The sequence below is a fragment of the Phodopus roborovskii genome, unplaced genomic scaffold, assembly GCF_943737965.1.
Source record: "Phodopus roborovskii unplaced genomic scaffold, PHOROB, whole genome shotgun sequence".
Taxonomy (NCBI): domain Eukaryota; kingdom Metazoa; phylum Chordata; class Mammalia; order Rodentia; family Cricetidae; genus Phodopus; species Phodopus roborovskii.
Genome location: NW_026126412.1, coordinates 6,701,346 through 6,721,998, shown reverse-complemented (window position 1 = coordinate 6,721,998; position 20,653 = coordinate 6,701,346). Strand labels below are relative to the sequence as shown.

At 39.8% G+C, this 20,653-nt stretch overlaps 1 protein-coding gene and 1 long non-coding RNA gene across 3 annotated transcripts; one reads left to right on the top strand and one right to left on the bottom strand.

The window, feature by feature from the left end:
* Positions 1–2,538: 2,538 nt before the first annotated feature.
* Positions 2,539–15,298, bottom strand: Arrdc3 (arrestin domain containing 3). 2 transcript variants are annotated; one of them, XR_007834409.1, is made up of 8 exons: positions 14,754–15,298; positions 11,111–11,192; positions 9,350–9,497; positions 8,319–8,421; positions 7,741–7,997; positions 7,313–7,475; positions 6,898–7,090; positions 2,539–5,157 (listed from the first exon to the last, which is right to left on the bottom strand). XR_007834409.1 is itself a non-coding variant. In XM_051182794.1 (8 exons), the coding sequence occupies exons 1-8, from the start codon at positions 15,031–15,033 to the stop codon at positions 5,101–5,103; spliced, it is 1,245 nt and encodes a 414-aa protein (XP_051038751.1). In that variant the 5' UTR covers positions 15,034–15,296; the 3' UTR covers positions 2,539–5,100. The 2 variants fall into 2 exon arrangements, 1 of the variants encoding a protein (XP_051038751.1); XM_051182794.1 differs by having other exon boundaries at positions 6,898–7,052; positions 14,754–15,296.
* Positions 12,424–14,439, top strand: LOC127220903 (uncharacterized). The gene is made up of 2 exons (XR_007834410.1): positions 12,424–12,772; positions 13,765–14,439. It is a non-coding gene; the product is annotated as an uncharacterized LOC127220903 (long non-coding RNA).
* Positions 15,299–20,653: the final 5,355 nt, after the last annotated feature.

Below are 20,653 nucleotides of genomic sequence, written 5' to 3'. Positions count from 1 at the left end.
AATGGTAGCAAGGGAAAAACATTAGGGCAGCAGCAAAGAGTCCCTTTCTCATCCAGGACAGGACAGAGAGGAAATCACGCGGAGGTCCCAGGGACAAGATGTGCCCCCAATCACAGCTGGTTTCTTACTTCCCCAAAGCCGTACTTCTCCACACAGCAGCCAGGGGAACATTCAGATCTATGCCATAACACTTTGCATATTCACTTATTTACTGCATGTCCCTGTTTCTCTTCCCCTTTGGCAAGAGCATTGCACATAACATTCTTTAACAATCAAAATAAACTTGCATTTTAAAAATTGTACGTGTGGGACAGTGGAGGTGCTGGAGAGACAGCTCCGCGGTTAAGAGCACTTGCTGCTCTAACAGATAAGCTGAGTTCGGTTCCCAGTACCCCACGTGGACGTTTAGAACCACCTGAACTCCATCATCAGGGCACCTGGTGTGCTCTTTTGATCTCCACGGACACTGCAATCATATATGCGCACATAATTAAAACACACACTTATGTAGAATGTATGCATGTATGTATATATATGAGGTCATGCTGTGTGTGTGGGCATGTCTCAGGAGGCCAAAGGTCCACACACACAACTTCTACCTTATCGTTGGACACAGGGTCTCTCACTAAATCTGGAGCTTGCTGATTTGTCTAGACTTGCCACCTGGGAAAGGCTCTGGGACCCACACTTTGCCTCTCAGCACTGGGATTGTAAGTGTACAGCAGTGTTCAACATTTTTACTTAAAGACAGGGTTGGCTGCATGGAACATGTTGAATTTGAATTTACAGAGACTTGCCTGCCTCTGCTGAGCAGTAGGCCTGAAGGAAGGCTGGAACAGCTTCCTGTCCACACACACAGTCACCCCCTGCCTCAGCTTTCTGCCCTCACATCTTGTTTTTTTTTTTTTTTTTTTTTAATGTGGGCACTGGTCTGAAAGGTCTTCCATGTCAGAACACTGTCCTCTGACCCATCTTCCTACTCCACATTTTGTTGTTACCAATACAATGTCTTATGAGTCGAAACATGTCTACTCTTTGTAGTATGAAATCAAAGAATGAAAAGACAAGTATCTCACCACTCAAGCTTTCCTGGAAATGCATACTGTTTACACTGAACTTCACAAATGTAATTGCCCATTATCTCAGAGGTTACAAAACTCTACCTCAAGAATATCACCTTGTATCTTATGTTACTATTGTATTGATGTATAAAGACACCATGACCAAGGCAACTCTTGTAACAAAAGAAAACATTTAGTTGGGGGTTTTCTTATAGTTTCTGAATTAGTCCATGGTGTTATAGATAATTCCTGGAATTACTAGTGAATACATTGGTTTACTGAAGCTAGTCTGAGATTTTTGCCCATAAATCAAAAATCCTGATTGTTAGTATTCAGGCATCTGTACTGGCCTGCCTTTGGGGTTCTGACAGGATAGGCCCTCAGCTGCAGCCACTAAGTGCATCACCTGTGCATATTCACTATGTTCCCCTTGACTCTTTTGTTGTTGTTTTCGAAACTGGGTTTCTCTGTATTGCTTTGGAGCATGTCCTGGAACTAGCTCTGTAGACTAGCCTGGCCTCGAACTCACAGAGATCTGCCTGCACCAATGCCCCGTCTGTTCCCCTCTCCCTCTTTCCTCTCTTCTCTCTCCTGCTGCTCCTGCCTCTGGCAGCTAGTCTCCTCTCTTCCCTTCCACCTTTATATGATCCCTTTTCCTAATTAAAAAACACTCTGCTTGAACCCTGTTGGAATTCTGTCCTGTGCTGCTTTTCTTAAATCACAACACTGATAAATATAGCAAGATTAGCATTCAATAAGTTCTGTTAAGAGACCTCATGATGCTATAGTTTCAACACACAGGAGTGCTGCAAATTGGTAGCATTACTTCCTTAAAAAATGGGCAAATCCATGCATGTAAGAGTGAGACTCTTGAGTAATGTAACCTTTCTTGTTTCCAGAAGAGAAAACTAATTTGAGCATCTTGTTCCATGCCTGGTCCCCTCACAGAACTGAGCAACCCATTTCCTCCTTTCACTTATTCCCTTCATTAATCATATTATATATAGCCCTGTCTTCCACTGTGGCAAAAAAGACACTGATAAAGAATCTTTAGGTATATCTGTAAACAACAGAGAAAAATTAAACTTAACTCCAAACACATTTCGAAGGTTGACAATCAATGTAATGGTCATACCTATTTTTAAGACTATTTACTGCTGTTTTTAAAATGTGGAAAAAATGTTCAGTGCTTTTCAACCTAATGTCTAATGAACTCTTTTAACATTAGGAATAGGGATGTTATGGCAGGGACAGGGGAGGGCTACATCTAAATGCAAAAGTACCTGATTACATTTGGTTCATTATTTAAGATTTAAGTTAACATCTTTTAAATCCTCAGTAATTCCATTAGCACAAGTTTAGAAACAAAGCACTCAGAATGATCTAAGAGTTTAACTGTAATGCTAATAGTGCTTGACTGATGCATTACTAATATAACCAAAATAAATTCCAAATAAATTGCCAAACCATTATACAAAAAAAAAGGAAAAAAAAAAAAACACTTTTATTTTCCACAAGGAAGAGCAATAGGAAAAATTAAATCATTTTCCACATAGTTTTCTTAAAACAGAGCCTACAAGGACATATTCAGCACCAAATAAAAAAAAGAGATTACGAACAGCCATAGAGTATAATCTATAAAGCAAACATTTAATATTGCACTTTGTTTCTCGAACATTTTGGATTTTACTTTTCCTAAATGAAAAATTAGGAAGCTGTCTTGAATACTAGAGCACAATTGTGACCCTCACGTTATATCAGGAATTGACCAATATTTAGAAAAATGTAATGCCTCTAAATTAGTAAAGAAATATTTAATGATAAAAATAAACTTTATTTCACCAAGTCTTACAAGAATTTTGTCACCCAGTGCCAATTTTAATATTGGTCATTCTTGCTTATGTAGTATTTTGTAAAAGAATACGGTAGTGAGTGTCCCGATGCCATGCACATCAACAATTGTTCCCTAGTTAGACGTAACAGGAAGAGTAAGAGGTGTTTGCAGACGATTCCTCCCAAACGAAAACAAAACCACCAAATGCCCATTATGCCAAATACTCCATCAGCTTCTTCTGAGGGGGACATTCACAAAATGATTTAACAATAAAAAAATAATTCACCCCCCTTTCCTTATTATCTAGTATCAGTTTGCTATGGGAGCACAAACCCTTTACCCGAATCACTTAGAACGCGATTCATTTCTCCGATGGGCTTTCTTCACCCTGTTAGCATTATTCCAAACATGAATTGTCCTCCATGTTTTCTTAAAGGCCACTTATGGAAAAGCCTATTTTGTGTGAAGCTTTAAGACAGCATTTAACCAGGTCAAGCACCAAGCCAGAGTTACCACTATTTTCAGTCACTTTATTAACTGTGGGTTAAGATGGCAAGGTAGACAGATTTAATACCCATTTCACACATACGTTGCAATATCAGAGATGCTGGTGTCACTAAAAATAGAAGTAAACTTCTAAAAAGAAAAATCACTGTGTATTTGGGAAGGTGGGGTTTTACTTTTCCATGAATGCTGGTATTTTTGTTATAATCCAACCACAGATTACCTTCAAAAATAATTATTGATGTGTTCATTCTATACATACTCAAAGAGAGAGACCTCTTCAGATAGAAAATAATAACACATATATAGATAAATTAAAGCTATTGATCCCAGCACACAGTTCAGTATTTATAATTACGAAGTTATGAGAACAAATTTGGGACTTTATTCTCTTAAGCTTGAGCAAATGTATAAATCAAGCTTCTCCAGCCCTGACACACTCTGGCTTATTAAAGTACTTCACATCAGCAACAGTGATTTCCAAGCATATGTGTTTTGGAGGTAATTAAGTAACTGTATAAAAATAAATGCACTTTCCCCCCCTCTTCCCTAGTGACTGGACAACTTCCATTTATTTTTAAAATCATAAAAATAATTTTCATGAGCAACAGCCCTTAACTCTTTGCTGGTGCCTGGCCTACTGTCTTTCTTCAGTGCACTCTTAGCTCTGGTTTCCTCTTACATGTAATGATAAAAAGGGATGTGGGTGGGTTATCAATTTTGTGTATGTCCCGTTTCTGAATCTCCCTCTCCAAAAAGCCAAACATCATCATCATCATCATCAACAACAACAACAAAATAACAGTGCAACAAAACACAAATAGCATTCCGACAGTTTGGCAAGTGATGCATTCACCTGAGATTAAGTGATTTTAGGCAGTCAGTAACAAAATGCTGCTTTGCTGTCAATAGTAGAAAGGCAACACAGTCTCAAAGAAACCAGGGTCCCCAATCCTAGAGTCTCTCATTAGCTTCCTCCTGTCTCTTCCCCACAGACGTGTTGCGCATCTACTACAGTAGGCTGCAAAACGTACAGCAAAACGATTGGCTTGAAGGCATTTGATGTTTGTAAATAAATCCACAATAGGATCCAAGCTGAAGAGGTGATAAATGGTCAGCCTAGTAGGACAACTCTGAGCACGAGCATATGCAGGTGGAGTCCAGGCTACGTTAACTTAAACAAAAAACAAAAAACACCACAAACTGTCAGTGCATTGTTTTTTTTTCTTTTTTTTTCTTTTTCACGTAGAAGTTTTTCAAAGCTTTCCTTTTGTTCCTTGTTGCGCTGACCACAAACAAGTTTTGAGAGTATCAAGAGTCTGGCATAAATGGAAAAAAGCTGTAGTGACACAGAGCTGCACAATGTAAGCATTGAGCATGTGCAAATTTTCAAATCGGAGGACCATGTCCTCCACTGCAATGGTGTCTTGACACGTATGACACAGGCTAAGACGACTGACTGCTCTTAGCATGTGCAGTGTTAAAGGAGAAAGCTTAGATCTTCAAGCATGTTGGAGCAGCCCCAGAATGCTGCTGTAAGATTCTAAAGCATGATCACTGGTTGTTTCATGTATTTGCCATTTTCTGGGCAAAAGCAATTCCACTTCCTCTGAAAAACGTGTCTCCATGATACTTCTCTGTCCTCAGCCGGAAGAGAAACAGTTCAGAACCCATATCAACTCGATTCAATCAAGTGTTCCTTCAACGAGAGGGGCAGGATGGTCTATCCTCAGATGACTGATCAGGGTTTGGATCAATCTAGCAGAAACAAGATGAATGTACAAAGTTAATTTGGTATATGACTGCTTTTGAGTCAGCAAAGGTAACAATATAATCAGAGCATACATGTAAACTGCTTAGCAGATTATACCCTAATATGCTCTCTATCTGAAGTGCTATGTGGGAATGAAAGGGTGTTAGGTTACCAGTATGATTTCTAGTTATGCATGTACTAGGAAAATCTTTTTTGTGGAAGGGTACTTTCACTCATCATTGGGGTACTTAAAACCAGTTATACATTGGGGCACACCATCAAACCACTCAACTCTTTTGCAAAGTATCTTTTTTTTTTTTTTTTGTCCTAAAATGTCACTGCATCTCTTCCCTAGGCTCTGTGAACAACATTCCTGAGGGTCTGGTGAAGGTAACTCAGAAGATCTTCTGGACAAATTCTACTCACTTTAAATGTGAGAAAACCCACATTTTATGCCAAATGCATTTTGAAGAAAAAACCAATTACCTTTTACTTAAATCATATTCCAGGGCTATTTTAGGGTTGTACAATGTTTAAGTTATCTTATATTCATTTTGAAATGTGCAGAATGTATAACAAATTAGATAAAAGTGAATGATAGGTATTATTTTTTTTCAAATGTCCCCTTGAAAGCTATGAACACTCAAAATAAGCCAGAATTCAGTAAAAAAAAAAAAAAAGTCAGAATAAAAATACAGTAATAAAATGTGTGGGAAATGATAGAACATTTTCAGTATTTAGTATGTATTTTTATGAACCATAGTAAAAGGGAAAATGTCTAACAAAAATTTGCAAGAAAAGATTCTGAATACTCTAATTAATGAAGATGATTTTACATAATCACATCTAGGGCAAGTATTTCTCCAGTAAGGAGTCACAACTGCTTTCAAAGTAAACAAGTTTCTTCATGTCTAATGAATATGAGAAAGTATAGAATCTTAGTATAAAATAGTGGGGTAAACTATATAACCTGGAGTGTCTTGATTTATAGTTATTTTGGTATCAAGGCCATTTGAAAGGTTCTGTAAAAATGTGTACTGTTGGCACCTATCATGTTGAAGTTCCCTGAAATGGTTGAACCCATCCCTTCTTGTCCCTCAGCTGGGCTGCTCTTCCTGCCTGGACCATCCTACCTTTGGAGGGGCTATCTATTTTTGAAAATTCAGCTTCTCAGAAGAGTCCTTCTGTTTTCTAAGACCCAATATATGGTTCATTAGAAGAGTGGTGTTTCCTAACATGGTTGACACTGGTTTTTGCTTCTAAGTTAATTTTTCTCACTAGTTTGTAAGCTTATCTAATGCAAGTACTCATCCTATTCACATGTGTGCTGGTGTCATCAATATGAAGCACAGAATAATCTAACAATGTATGAATGCTGTTTTTAAGAAGCTATTTGGTCTGTTTGTTTTCTGTTTTTTGTTTTTTTGAGATAAGAGTTTCTCTGTATAGCCCTGTCTGTTCTGGAACTTGCTCTGTAAACCAGGCTGGCCTCGATCTAACAGAGATCCCCCTGCCTCTGCCTCCCAAATGCTGAAGTCAAAGGCATGTGTCACCACCACTCAGCTTAAAAAGCTATTTGGAAATATGCTATTTTCTCCTATAAATAAGAATGTTAAAAATGCAAGAATTAGAATCATCAGGATAACCAAGAAACAACTAAATTTTAAAGCCTGTATCTTTTTTAAAAGCTTACACTGCTGTTTCCTAGGAGACCCAGTATGTTTTGTACTTGACTTGGTGCTTACCTCTGAATAAAGAGGTGGAGGCAAGAACCGAAACTCCTGGATATATGCAAACAGTGGTCCCTGAAGAGCTCTCTCAAAACCATCACAAGCATTCCCTGGAGCAAGATTATTTCGTCTTTCTTCCTCAGTCACTACTTCTGCATAGCTGGGTGGTGCTGAAGGAAAAAGATACACGCAATTCGAACAACATGTTCTTATGCATGTCAAAATACACAGAATAGTAGATATTAAAAAAATGTCATGTAAAAAGATAATTATTTGTTTGGCGATTAAAACAATCGAGACACACAAAACAATATTAAGGTCACATATGCTAACTGAGGAAAGATAAAAATTTAACTAGGGTTGTAAAATATTAAAAACAAAAGAAAAGGTCTTAATAATGGAGTAAGTTTAGATATGTACATCAAATTACCTTCAGGTCTTTCAGGAAGGGATAGACCAAGCCAGTTCATGTTCATGCTACACTGACTGCTTACACTTGAGGTTCTGCTACCAAATGGATGAAGAGGAATGGTACCGATGACAAGTGGCAAATTAAGAAACAAATCCATAGCTCCAGGAATATCCACATATACCTAAACAGTAAGCAGATGCCAGAGTCAGCATTTAAAAGAATTTTCTTTAAAAACACAACCTAATTTTGGTATTAGCTGGGATCCCTTTTAGTTTCTAGAAAACTTCTCTTGTATGTGCAAAACCCTAGGTTTATATGAGGTAATTTAATCACAATGTAATGTTTTGTACATACATCTACAGTCTACCAAGCATGTTTAAGACAAAATAAGGACCCCACAGATTTAAGACAAAAGTGTAATAAGAACTTCTTACAGGAACACCTACCATTAGTGAATACTCCACACGGATTATACTACAATCAAGGATGGAGGGGGAAACTGGTGGAATTTTTAGGAGCTTGCCATTCCATGTTTCTGTTTTCCCAGATGACAGGGACTCGCCACGTAAGTTTGCCACAAGCTGTTTTACTTCCTTCATTTTCCCTTTGGCATAGAAGGCCTGTGTTTGGTAAATGGCTGCCTTTGGCACTACCATTCGGGAAGAGCAGTTCTCAATCTCAGCAAATATCTGTATTGATTCACCTGGAGAGGAAAACAGTTATTCATGATTAGAAAACAAACAGCCAGTATCAAGTGTAGACTTCTGAAGCTCAACTAACTCCATGGAGGAAAAGCTATCCTAGAAGCAAGGTAACTAACTCACTGTCATAAAAATGACCTGCTCCCTCACACTGACTACACACAAAAAAAGGAGACTACAGATTGTGAACAGAAAATGGATACATACAACTTACATAGCTTCACTAAGGAATGCTGAGTGTTTATGTTCGGTAACAATACTAAGTTTATACAAGATGCTTGGTAAAGAGAATTGCTTTTTGTAGGCACCAACCACATCCATACCTGGGGTATAGCCCTTCCTCTCGATTTTGGCACTTAAGGATATTGGGCCTGAGGCGCAGAACCAGCAACAGAGTGTCTTGTCTTTTGTGCCTGCTTGGGGTGACTGTAAGAAATAGAGAGAGAGAGAGAAAAAAATCAATGTATGAACTAATAAAAACGCCAGAATTGTTGTAAAATTAACTAAAAGAATCAATTTTGTTCCCGTAACAAATGGTTTTTAAATTATATCAAACTTCTGTCTTTATATAACTTCTATTTAATAAAGGGGAAAAAAATAGGTTAAAGGCCTAATACCCTATTCCAAAGCAGACTTTTAGCCCATTATGTACAATAAGAAAAACTAATCAAGTAAATTAAAAAAAAAAAAAAAAAGAGAAAAAACCCTTTCCAAATTCAACATAAATTGTCTTGTGGTTGTAATTCTAAATGGCAACATCTTATTTTGAAAAAGGAAAATAAGGTTGTTTGGTAAAACGTAAAACACATTTTTATTCCACTTAAAGATGTTATCATTTGTTTAAACCAAATCATTATCATTTTGAAGTCAAATTTGAATTAGTATCAGAAATTGCAATTTAAAAGAAATTAATTTTTTTCCCCATGAAAATGATGAATCCCCATCATGTGACCCTAGCTCTAACTGGAATAATGCAATTTGGTACAAAGTTTAGACTGTGACTGTTTCAAGAGATTTAAGCCAGAGTCCTAAATGATTGCTATTGTTTGTCAACTAAAGTCATTTAGGGACCTGACCTTGTTATTGCTGTGTCCTGCAAAAAAAGACACTTCGTATCACATATGTGTGAAGTGTGACTTTGAAATTTACGTGGCACCGTGTGAAAAACGAGTGTATCATTCATTAGCTTGTGTGCTCTAGTTCTAGTGTATATTAAATTGGCATTTTTAATGGAATTTAATAGAATTGCTTTATTAAAGCTTTGTATACTGCATGGACTGGGCGGCATAGATTAGGTGGCTATTCTTTTTATGTGTTCAAATGTCCAAACACAATGAACCCAGGCATTTCTTACCAGTAATGAAGGAGTGTTGATATCTATGTGCTCAAAGACTGTGAATTCCTTCTTTAACTTTACTGGTAGAAGCCAAGGCCTATGCAATTCAGCTTTCACCCAATAGCGCACACTACCATGTCGGCCTTCGAATGAGGTAGCAAGTGGTCTGTGCAAAAATATAAAAATGAAGATATTAATCTTACACCTCTTTCAAAAACTCAATAGTCAGTAGGTCAAAATAAACACGTTACCACACTGTACTGTCTACAAGGTACCACGTGTATAAAGATATCACCATGTCCTACTGTCTGTGGACCAATGAGGTACCACGTGTATAATCTTTTAAAACTTTCCAAAGGGGATATGATAAGTCACTGGGGAAAGTCCTTTTATTTTCAAATAATGATAAGAGTTAACTGTAAGAGAAATTTTGGTTTTAATGTCAGAAGAATACAGCCCCTTTAAAACTAAAGGGTCTACTTTTAATGTTGGTGGCAAAATCATGAAAGTTAAATGAACTATTCTTGAAAAGGTAAGCATTTTAATTTTAAAATAAAGCCAAGAATTGCCTCACTATTTCTACCTAATCCTAGACCCCAATCGTACCTTCAGAAAAAAAAAAAATACCCCCCTATATTGCTCCACTTTTGTTAGCTAGGAGTTAGAACCTCTTTTTATAGCAACTAATTAGCACAAAAAAGCCTAAAATAGTCTCACAATTTCCTATTTCATAAATTCATAGAAACAGAGAAGGTGCTTTTTATACCCTGTCTAGCCACATTCTAACTCTCCTTTGGCTATTAACCTTTATTTTCCAAGGCTTGAAAAGAAAAATATTCCCATTAACCTATCTCAGAATAATCAGAACTGTTTCTGGACTTGGCCAGGTTTTTTGTTGTCTGTAGAAGGTTTAACAAGCAGTCTGTTCCATTAGAGAAATGTCCAGTGCTATTATTTATAAGGCCAGATCAGACTGGTAGAAGCACCAGTATTTTACAATGATTACAAAGTCTATGTAGAATTCCAAGTGGATTAGTAAACATAGAATTATATACATCCAAGGCATAATAAACTGTTATTATGAGCTAAGTTTATTATATAGATCAATCAGTGCCAGTTTATAAGCTTTAGTATCTGCTAAAAGGCATTATGCAAAAATGTTTACATTCTCTCCCAGCAATCTGTTAAAATGCTGAGAATGTACTATATTTCAAGTCTTCCACTAAGGTAGCTCTGGGATGCTTCCTTTTAAGTCCAAGGTATGTTATCTTCCCCAGTAGCTTCTACTGAATTTGTGTCTAAAGAACGGGAATCCCCGAGTAAGGGTAGTCTTATCATTACATTCTAACGTTAACCATTCACATTAGCAGAAAAGGTGGAATTCTGAATTTTGATCCAGCAAGCTCCTGACATGCGAGCGAAGTGCTCTTTTGATGATGGAAAGGCTAGTCAAGTCAGCAATTTCATCAAAGACTGATTAGCACCTTAGGATTCACCAGTGCTAGATTAAATATTAATGTTTTATAACCTTAAAACAGTACTGTGGGATACTAACTACTGACTGTGCTTTCTGTAATTTTGCCACATTAAAAATAGCACCTTCTATTACATTGTTTTCCTCGACCAAGTTTCTGTAATGAAAAGGGTTTTTTTCAAGAAAAAAAAAAAAAACAAAAAACAAAAAAAAAACTAAAGTATTTAAATATGAAGTATCTAATTTTATAAGATCATACTTAACTAAGAGTGTCCAAGAAAAATTCTATTCCTTATAATACTTACGTCTGTGGAAGCTCGAAGCTAAATGCATATTCATGCCTTCCTGAATGGATAGTGTTGAACCCTTCTTCAGAATTATCATCATCTAAAAGGAACAAAAAGAAAAGAAAAAAACTTGTTGTTAAATATCTACATTCGCAGGCAGTAATCTTCAAGGATGTTGTTCATGATCAAAGCCACACACTTTCATCTTATAGATCAGAGTTCTAATCCCAACTTCATTATTTGTTCTGCCTAAAATTAAAACCTTCGTTCTTCATCTTCCTCATCCCCAAAGTAGGGATTGAACACTTACACTTATAGGCGGTTTCATTTTAATGAAAACAAAAATTCAAATAGTGAAAAAAAAATGTATCAAATACAGTATTCAACAAAAGGTTCAGGTATCTTGGTCACCAATTGTTCATTTAAGTGTGCATAAAGTAAAAACTACCTTTTTGAAATTGCCAGTTTTCAGTGAATATTGACTTTCCTGGGGCAACTATTCACGCTGCACCCAGGAAGCAGAGGTGGAGGAAAGGCTGGGATTCAAGGCCAGTCAGAGGGGACCTTGTGAAGGAGAGAAGGAATGACCATAATGTCTCAAAGCTAAAAACATTCGACCACATTCAAACCTATTGGTTTTAAGCAGAAACCAACATCAGGCTTTGTAAGTTTAATTACAAAGGGCAGACTTTAAAAGATGTCTTTTTACAAAGAAACATTTTGCTCAACACTTAAAAATTTAAGTTTAATTGGGTCGATTCCACTTTCGAGGGTTGAGTGTGTGTGTGTGTGGGGGGGGGCGTGTAATGACATTTCATTTTACAACCTTTTTTTTTTTTTTTGCTTGAATTCATTATTTGTGTCATGAAAATAAACTTAACAAAAAAAAAATGTGGTGGAAAAGGTTCGGAGTCCTGTTGACTGTCTAGATAATACACGAACGTGTTACTTGCTTTTCTTGGTGTGCAATCCTTTTTAATTAGCTGTGGGTGGAGGGGGGCTGGCACTGTATCTTTCTTTATATTTTCCTCACCTAAGTACTGAAAATACACAAAAAGACCATGACTTCCATCCCCAAATAATGGTGATTCGCCTATGTCTGGCACTGCTTCCCGAGGCTCCCATCAGTGTCAGTCCTGGAGCAGGGCAGGGGAGCCGGGGCTCCTCCATTCGCCCCCTCCAAGGCGCCCAAACTTTGCCTCCCTCCCGGTTCCCTTTTGTGCCAGCTCAGCAGTCTCATTGAGGCGAGCCGCGGGCCCGCGGCGCCGTGGTAAACAAGTGCCTGGCTGTCAATCAAGAACTAGACTGGAGCAGGAGAGGACCGGCCTAAACCGGCGCTGAGCAGATCCCAGCCGGCTCGCCCGCGCGCGCCCGCGGCCCGCGCGCCCCGCTATACATACGGCATACGTCGCGCGGCGCTCGCGCCCGCGCAGCCTAGCCTGCTGGGCCGGGGGCGGGGCCACGGCGCGCCGCGCTTCCGCTTTCCACGCCCCAGCCGGTGACCGGTTCGATCTGGCTCGGGCCACCCTGACACCTTCGCTGTGAGAGCGAGGGGGAACTGGGGCGGCGGCGGGCGGGGAAGTGACGGCCCCGGGGAACAAAGGGCGAGGCCGAGCAGATGGCGGCGCTCTCCCCCTCCCCGCCCGTGCTGCCACTGTCACGTCCCCTCGGCTCACACAGGTACCGGCCCCAGGGCTACGCTCGCGCCCGGACCTCCAGCTCCCTCCCGGGGCGGCTTTCAAGCAAAGCCACGGCCAGGGCACCGGCACCTGCGGCCGCTGCAGCGGGCGATGGCTCGGGGCGGGGATGGGGGCTGGGGCGCCCGGCCTGGGGGACCTTTACCGGCGCACGCCGGTTCCAAGCCTCGCCCCAACCGGCGCGAGCCGGCTCGCCCCCACCCGTCCGGGCCCAAGCCAAAGCCAATCAAGGCCTGGCATCGCCTTAGCAACAGGCTAACAAACCCGGCTCCGCCTATCGCCGCGCGCCCGGGGCGGGCGCTCAGCTACCAGGCTAGTTTGAGAGCTGCCTGTTTGAAGTCATTGAAACTATTCCAGCCTGGGGAGCTCGTCCACGCGTAGCCAGGCTTACGGGCACCTAGCAGGGTGCAGGTAGTTCTCTAAACCGTGAAATCGTGGTGCAACGGATGCAGTGTCTGTTCCCATAGCTCGTTCTACTCTCCCCTACTACTCGTCTTAACTCCTCGAGGAAGAGCCTTTGTCTCTTCTCACTCATTTTATTAAAGGCTGCAACGTCCAAGCAGGTTCTAAAGCAAATCCATGTGTTCGCTGCTTTTTTTTTTTTTTTTAAAAACCAACACTGTCATTAGTTACTGTATGCCCTATCAGTGTGGACGCTGGGGAAGGTTAACTAAGGAACCATTTCAGGATGCAGAATACATCGCTGCAGCTGCGTAAATCCTAAGAAATGAATTCACCTTCATATTTTAAAAAAAAAAAAGGATACGTTAATTCTGTATTACTTAAAGCATCCTCAATTTCTTACTTGCTTTAGTTCAATTAACATCTCAGGATGTACGTTTTAGATATTTTTTTTTTACAAAATGAAAGTATGCTATCTGAAAATATCGCCAGTATTTGCAATAAAATACTGCATTATTAAGGAGAAACACAAATTACATAACCAGTTTTAACATTATATTCTTCTTGGACTAGGAATTAAGTCATCGCCACCACCTGACGCGTGTAACCAATCTGCTGAGAGCTGAACAAGCGCCCCTCCTCACCATCCCCCAGAACTGGTCCGAAACAGGATTGAACCGCTTCTAACAAAGGGTGGAAACTTAGAAAACAAGCTTGGAGTCGCCTATATTTCCACATTGTAACCACTTAAACAACAGATTGCGAATTTCAGGACCCCCTCTCGTTTTGACAACGGCTTTATCTTCGTCTTGTACCAAAAAACCAAATCCTATGTACCATATACTTTACATTTCCATCTGTCTGCCTTGGGTTTCATTGAATCCACGTTCCAAAGTTAGACATGATGCTCAAGAAGAAAATTGGTGACCCCGAATGCTTTTTAAATTGACTTAATATGTTTGCATAATGATAGATATTATCCTTTAAAAATAAATGATGCTTGATGTACATTTTAAAAGGAATTGGGAGAAATAGGGAAAAAACACGTGGGGTGTTGATGCCATATGTCAAAATAAGCCATGGAAGCCCTTTATCAAAGAACAATAATCAAGTGTTTAAAGTCTTTTGCATGTGGGTATTAAAATCAGGTACATCTAGCAACCTTCTAAAAAATGTCACTACTGTTCTTTATTGGAGCTCAGTTTTGGATCTAAGATTGTAAAATAAAGGAGAAAATCCAATACTGGACTGCAGCTTTAGCAAACAAATTTGAAAATATTAGTAAAATGACCGAGTCAGATTTAAATACACTTTATAAGGTGCAAAAGGATTCCAAGTGCGTATGGCAGATATGAAGCCAGTTATAGATGTAGTTAAGTGCAGTTTGCAGTCACTTTGCAGACGCCTGCATGCATTACAGTTTAACACGCTTACACGTCAAGGAGAAACTACATCTTCTAAGTTTGCTAACCTTTTATCAAACTGCCGTCTAGAACTGCTTGAAATGAGATTCAAGTTCTCATACAAAGAAGACGAATCTAGTGACTAATATAAAAACTTACCTCTTTCGTGCCCAATTAGGATGTCTTTCTGGCTGAAATATTCTACTTCATCAGTGTAATTCTGGGTATAGGCAGTATTGGAGCCGGCGTTTCTAGATTCAGTCCAGCGGACTTTCGCATGTCCTCTTGCATGAATTTTAAGAGATTTTACTCTGATTTCCCCTGTAACTTCTAAATTCACCCTTCCTGAGACAGTGTCCCCGCTAGAATACACGGGGACATTGCTGTCATTAAGACAGTCAAAGCTTATTGTCAAACTCTTCACCTTTCCCAGCACCATGATTATAACAAAAATCTATAAAAATATAATGTAAAACCAAAAAAAAAAAGTCAAGATCGCATATAAGATGTGATCTTCACTTAACACTGATCAGTGTCTTTGCCGTGCAAAAAAAAAAAAAAAAATCTTGCAGGCAGGATCAGTGATTGTCTACAAATAGTTCATTGAGATTTCTTAAAAAGTCAGGGCAGCAAGGAAGCTGCTGCTCCACGTTCCTGCTCCTCTCAGTGGTCTCCTTACAAAGACGGGCGGCTGGAGGCTGCCAGCTCACTTTAAGAGCAGCTTTGTGAAAAACAACCCCAGTGCGCAGGCGCACGCCGCGGCTGGCGGCCAGCCTCCCTGCGCGCTCCCTCCCGCGCGGTGCGCGCGCCCGGCTCGCTGCGCGCTCTCGCCCGGTACAGTAGGTGTGGGGCTGACGCTGCCGGCTTCTGTGCACGGGCGGCAGGGATTGGCAGGCGAGCATACCACCACCCCCTGCCCTGCACGCGCTCCGCCAGCCGGGTTGAGGGGCCCGGCAGCGCCAGGCCAGGAGAGTTTGCACCAGGACCGCGGCCCGGGAGGAGGATGTGGGAGCCTTGGGGTGAAGGGGAGAAACCGGTTGGGCAAGCGGCTGGTAGCCCAGTCTAAGCTAATGAATTTCAAAAGAAAACGTAATAAAAAGCAGACAAATATTGTTCATAGAAGAAAGCATTGTTGACTTGGATAGAAACAACAAAAGCAAGCAGCCCTTGTAGGCAGGGTGGCAATGGACTAAGCCAGGGCCCGAGGAACCGTAAAACAATGCTCCAGGGAAGCCCTTGTCTTCTGGGGCCTTCCCAGACTCCTACAGAGTCAAAAGCTGTAGTTGTTGTCTGTGTGTGTAGGCCTGACCACTTCCTCGAAGGGAGGAAAAGTCCTTTCTCAAGACACCACCTACAGCTCCATTTGCAGGGAATGACGCAATTACAACTCCTGTATGCACAGGAGTAAGAATAGAGTTCACACCCCAAATTACCACCCCATAAGAGTCAGTTTGAACACAGTGATTTAGCTGACATTGTTTACAACAGACTGAAACTTAGCTAGGGAAACATATGCAGTGGTTTTGTTTTTTAAGTATGATTTGTTACATAAGTGAGGCTTAATTTTGTGAAGCTTTACTTTTAATTCAACATGCTAATTCCAATGCTACCTCTCAAAGACAGGTACATTTTCCCTCTGTGAATGCTTTGATTAAAACAGGCAGTGAGTTCTAAACTTCACCAGCATTCAGAGGGTGATGGAATAAACTGAGATTATTAACTAACAAAACTTCTTAGGACTATGCAAAATAAAAAAAAAATCTGTATTATGCATGACCAAAAAAGTGAGGGAGTGTGCCCATAGCTAAACACCTTAGACTCTTCTGCATGGTAAACCTGGATAGTTTGAATTACACAAATTAAACACATCCATCCTGTTGTTTTCTTTATTTAAGAAAAAAGCCTACAATTTTATTGTATTTTAGTTGAGAAGGCATCTAGAACTAAAAAGTACAGACTGTAACCATGTCAAGAATAATTAGTGGGCAAGCCATTTATCTGGAGTTTTAGCTTGTGCATAAAATTACGAATGTGTGTGTTAAGTGGGGAAAAAAAGGTCAACTTTCTTCTTCTCTCTGTTGACACCTGGTGGATGATACAGGTAAAGTACCCGGCCCTTTGGTTAACTGTCGGTAACGAATACTACTGGTGTTTTTCTCCCCCTAGTGGTCATAGCTAAAATGTCAAGTTTTGATCTGTGTAAGCTTGAGGCATTCAAATAAGATAGGTCAGGGAGTGGAATTAAAAGTGGACACAACGAGTACATAGGTAATTTTAAAAGATTTTATTTACTTATTGGTATGTATGTTTGCAGAAGAGCGTGCGATGTGTATGCAGTTACCTGTGAAAGACGACAGATGGGGTGGCCTGGGATTCCCTGGAAGGATAGTTGTTAACCTGGCAATATCGGTGCTACTAACTGAGCTCACTCAGGTCATATGGAAGAGCTGCAAACACTAACTGTTATGTCAGCTCTCCAGCCCTCAGTCCATACAGTCTTCATCAAACTGAAGGATAGTGGGTGACTGAGGTTTTGGTAAAATCTCTCCAGGTTGAATATGATACGTTTCTGAAAAATGAAAAATCAATATTTAAGTACACGAGAATTGCATTTGATGGGAAAGGACCCTGGTAGTATTTGTAGTTTGCAAAGTTTCTAAGTTCATTCTTTGATCTGATTCTCCTAAGATCTTTTGCTTCACTGTAGTTACTTTGCTCTTTTTCTAATGTGACTTCTCAAACACTTTAGTAATGGGCAAATTGCCTTCCATTCTTTTTTAGCCTTGTTGCCCTTTCCACTTTAGACTTTGTAGCACACTATTCCTCAAATGTCTAAAGAAATACACTTGACTCATTTTGTCTTCCCTTCCTGTTTATTCAAACCACAAAAAAAAAAAAAAAAAAAAAAACCAAAAACAAAAACCGAGAAACAAAACAAGTCTGGGGATGTCTAAATACTTGTTTATATTTTCATTTCTAAAAGAGACCAAATTATTTTGATTGTTATTTCCCCTGATTTTAATAACCTTCCATTTGTAGACTCAAAATGTCTCCTCTCTAGGCCTGTGGAGGTGCTGGACTGTGGCATGCTATCTTGGGCTTCTCTGCTTCTTCACTGGGCCTGGGTTGTGTTTTGCTTTAGATTTCAGCTGTTCATCTTCACATCACAGCAACTGCTTGCAACCCAGCCTACATCTCATATGCTTCCTCCTCCTACTTATCTGCTAATTCTCTACTCCTGTCAAGCACATCTCCTCCCCCTCTGTTGGCTTGGCTTGTGGGCAATATGTAGTTTTATCGAATTCTTGCGCACCTCTCTCTGAACCATCTCCTTCCCTCTTCTAGTCCCTGCAGTTGCTTCACTTGGAAGAGTGTTGCATAGTCACAGTCACCCTTGCACAGTTTCTCCCGGACCTAAAGTAACAATCTCTTTTCATTATAGTTATTCCAAAGATTTATGAATTGAAGTTCTCTGTTGGCATATAAAAATTTGAATTCCAATCTTGAGAATTGTCCAAACCTGGATATGAGAAAAAGTACTGTTATATCTGAGAATGTTTTTAGATTTTATGTCACTGTGCTCATAGAAATATACGAAATAGGCAATTTTAACTGAAATTCTTGGTGTGAGAACAACCATACTACTAGGACAAGTTGTTTCTTAAAGAAAAAATTTGCAAGCCGAGGGTAATCTTAGCCTTTGGCAGGTGCGTGTTGACAGAGCTAAGGTTTTGTCTTCTTTGGTGTTGATTCTGGATTTTAAGTGTATGTCTCAGATTTAATCCTTTAACATCACAAGAATTGGCCAAATTCATATGGAGACCACAAGAAAAATTTTTAATGATATTAGCAAAGTGAGAGTTACTTCATATATTTGAGTTAATTATTGTGGATGCTGTGGTAATTTTTCAGTTGTGTTTTCCTCCATTAAAAGCTAGGGTAGTTTGTGTTATCAGAATGCCATTTAACTTGTTCCTTTGATTTCTTCTCTGAAACAAATGTACCCACAATTCTGCTCTGCATGGAGCTTCCACTCCTCACACCCCAGGAAAGTTCTATCTGTAAACATTTGCCTCCTAAGCTGAGGGGAGACAGCAGAGGGGAGGATCTGAGGGGAGGCAGCCAGCACATAGGTGTTGAGTCTGCAAAGTTTATTCCGGGGCTCCAGTGTCATCCGGTTTGGAAACTCTTCATTTCTTTTCTGAACAGTTTTGCCTCGTTCATTCCTTCCCCCCTTTTCTTTTGTTTGTTTGTTTGCTGTTTTTGAGAAAGATTCACACTATAGCTCAGACTGTCCTCAGAGTCAAGATCCCCCTGCTTGCATCTCAGGAGAGGCAGGATTTCCAGCAACAGGCCATGACTATCTTGAGACTTTTCACCTGGTACAACATACTCAGGAGGAGGAGGAAAAAAAAAAATCATACAGTCTTGGGGATACTGAAATTTAAAGACAAAAGTTCATAGTTTTGTTTTGTGTAGCAAATTCACATTTTGCAGACTGATAATTTGTATAAAGGGAGTCACCCTTCCAGTCACCTACATTGTCTCTGTTGATAACCAGTTTATTTTAAATGAGTTAATAAGCCAGGCACGGTTGAACAATGCCTATAATCCCAGATTTGGGGAGGTAGAGGCAGACAGATCAGGAATTCAAGGCCAATCTTGGGTAGCTAAATTCCTAAAAAAACAAACAAACAAAAAAACAAAAAAAACAACAAAAAAAAAAACCTATGGCCACACCTTCTCCTATGCTTACAACTAGTTTTCCTTACATTTCCTGCAGTTGAGCATTTGTAAAAGGAGATTACCACTTACCCCGAAATCACTTCAGTTTTCATGTTGCTCTTGTTCCTGTCTGGGGAGAGTTCTGCTCGAATAGCTATGATTAAAAACAAACAAGAAGCTACCTACCTGGCAAAAGCTGGAAGGTGAAGCAATTTATGTTTCAAGGTTGGGTGAGGATGTGCTTTTTTGAGAATTCTAAGTTTTTCAAGTGACCTTTTATTTCAAGGTCAGGAAACAGATGGTCACTCAAGTTGTGAAAGACCATGTTTCACCTATTGCCTAGTGAATTCTCATGCATAATTGGCACTTGGGTTTATACTTATTAGGTTTTTTTGTAATATAAACCTTTTTAATTCCTGTGTCAATTGTGTAAACCAGCATACGACACTGGAGAGAAGCTACAGCAGAAATTCCTCCTCGGGATTAGCCTGACTTCCTTACAGCCATGTGTGTACTTTAATCAGACAGACTTTTAATGCTTTATCATTTTGGACTTTGAAACACATATGTGGGCTATCTACTTATCTGGGGGACACACCCCCTAAAAAAACAAAAACAAACAAACAAACAAACAAACAAAAAACAAAGAATGATTCTTCCCCCTTTAGCAGCTGTCAACTGCCATTAGCTCCCCAGGATGAGATGGGAGTGCAAACTCCTGTCCCATCCTTGCTGGAATTCTAGCTGGCTTGGTCTTGTGCAGGTAGCATACAGCTGGTGTGAGTTGATGAGTGTGATAGCCATGTCGTGTCCAGGAGCCAGCGCTGCCCTATGTTTCCACCTTCCTTTGGCTCTACAAACATTTGAAGAGTGCTATCTTTAAACAAATTTTTCTAGTAAGACTGTAGAATTTTATGGGAAGATTTTTTTTTTTTTTTTTTTTTTTAGCTAACCACAAAGAACAACAGGAGACTGATAAATTAAAAGTAAGTCCAAACCACCATTTTTTACAAAGTGAATACTGCACCATGATAGCCATACCATAGTGTAGTGTCCAGTTCCATTAAAGAAAAAAAATGAGGATTAGTGCTGGTTGGTTTTTGTCAACCCGACACAAACCTGGGCATATTTAGGCAGAGGAAATCTTAGCTGAGAAAATGCCTCTGTAAAGTTGGTTTGTAAACTAGTCTGTGGGGCATTTTCTTACCTAATTATTTATGTGGGAGGCCCAGCTCTCTGGGGAAGCAGGGATCATACAACCCCTGGGAAGGAGGTGCTGGGTGTTATAACAGTCTGAGTTCTCACACCATGAAAAGTGAACTAGTAGGCAGCAC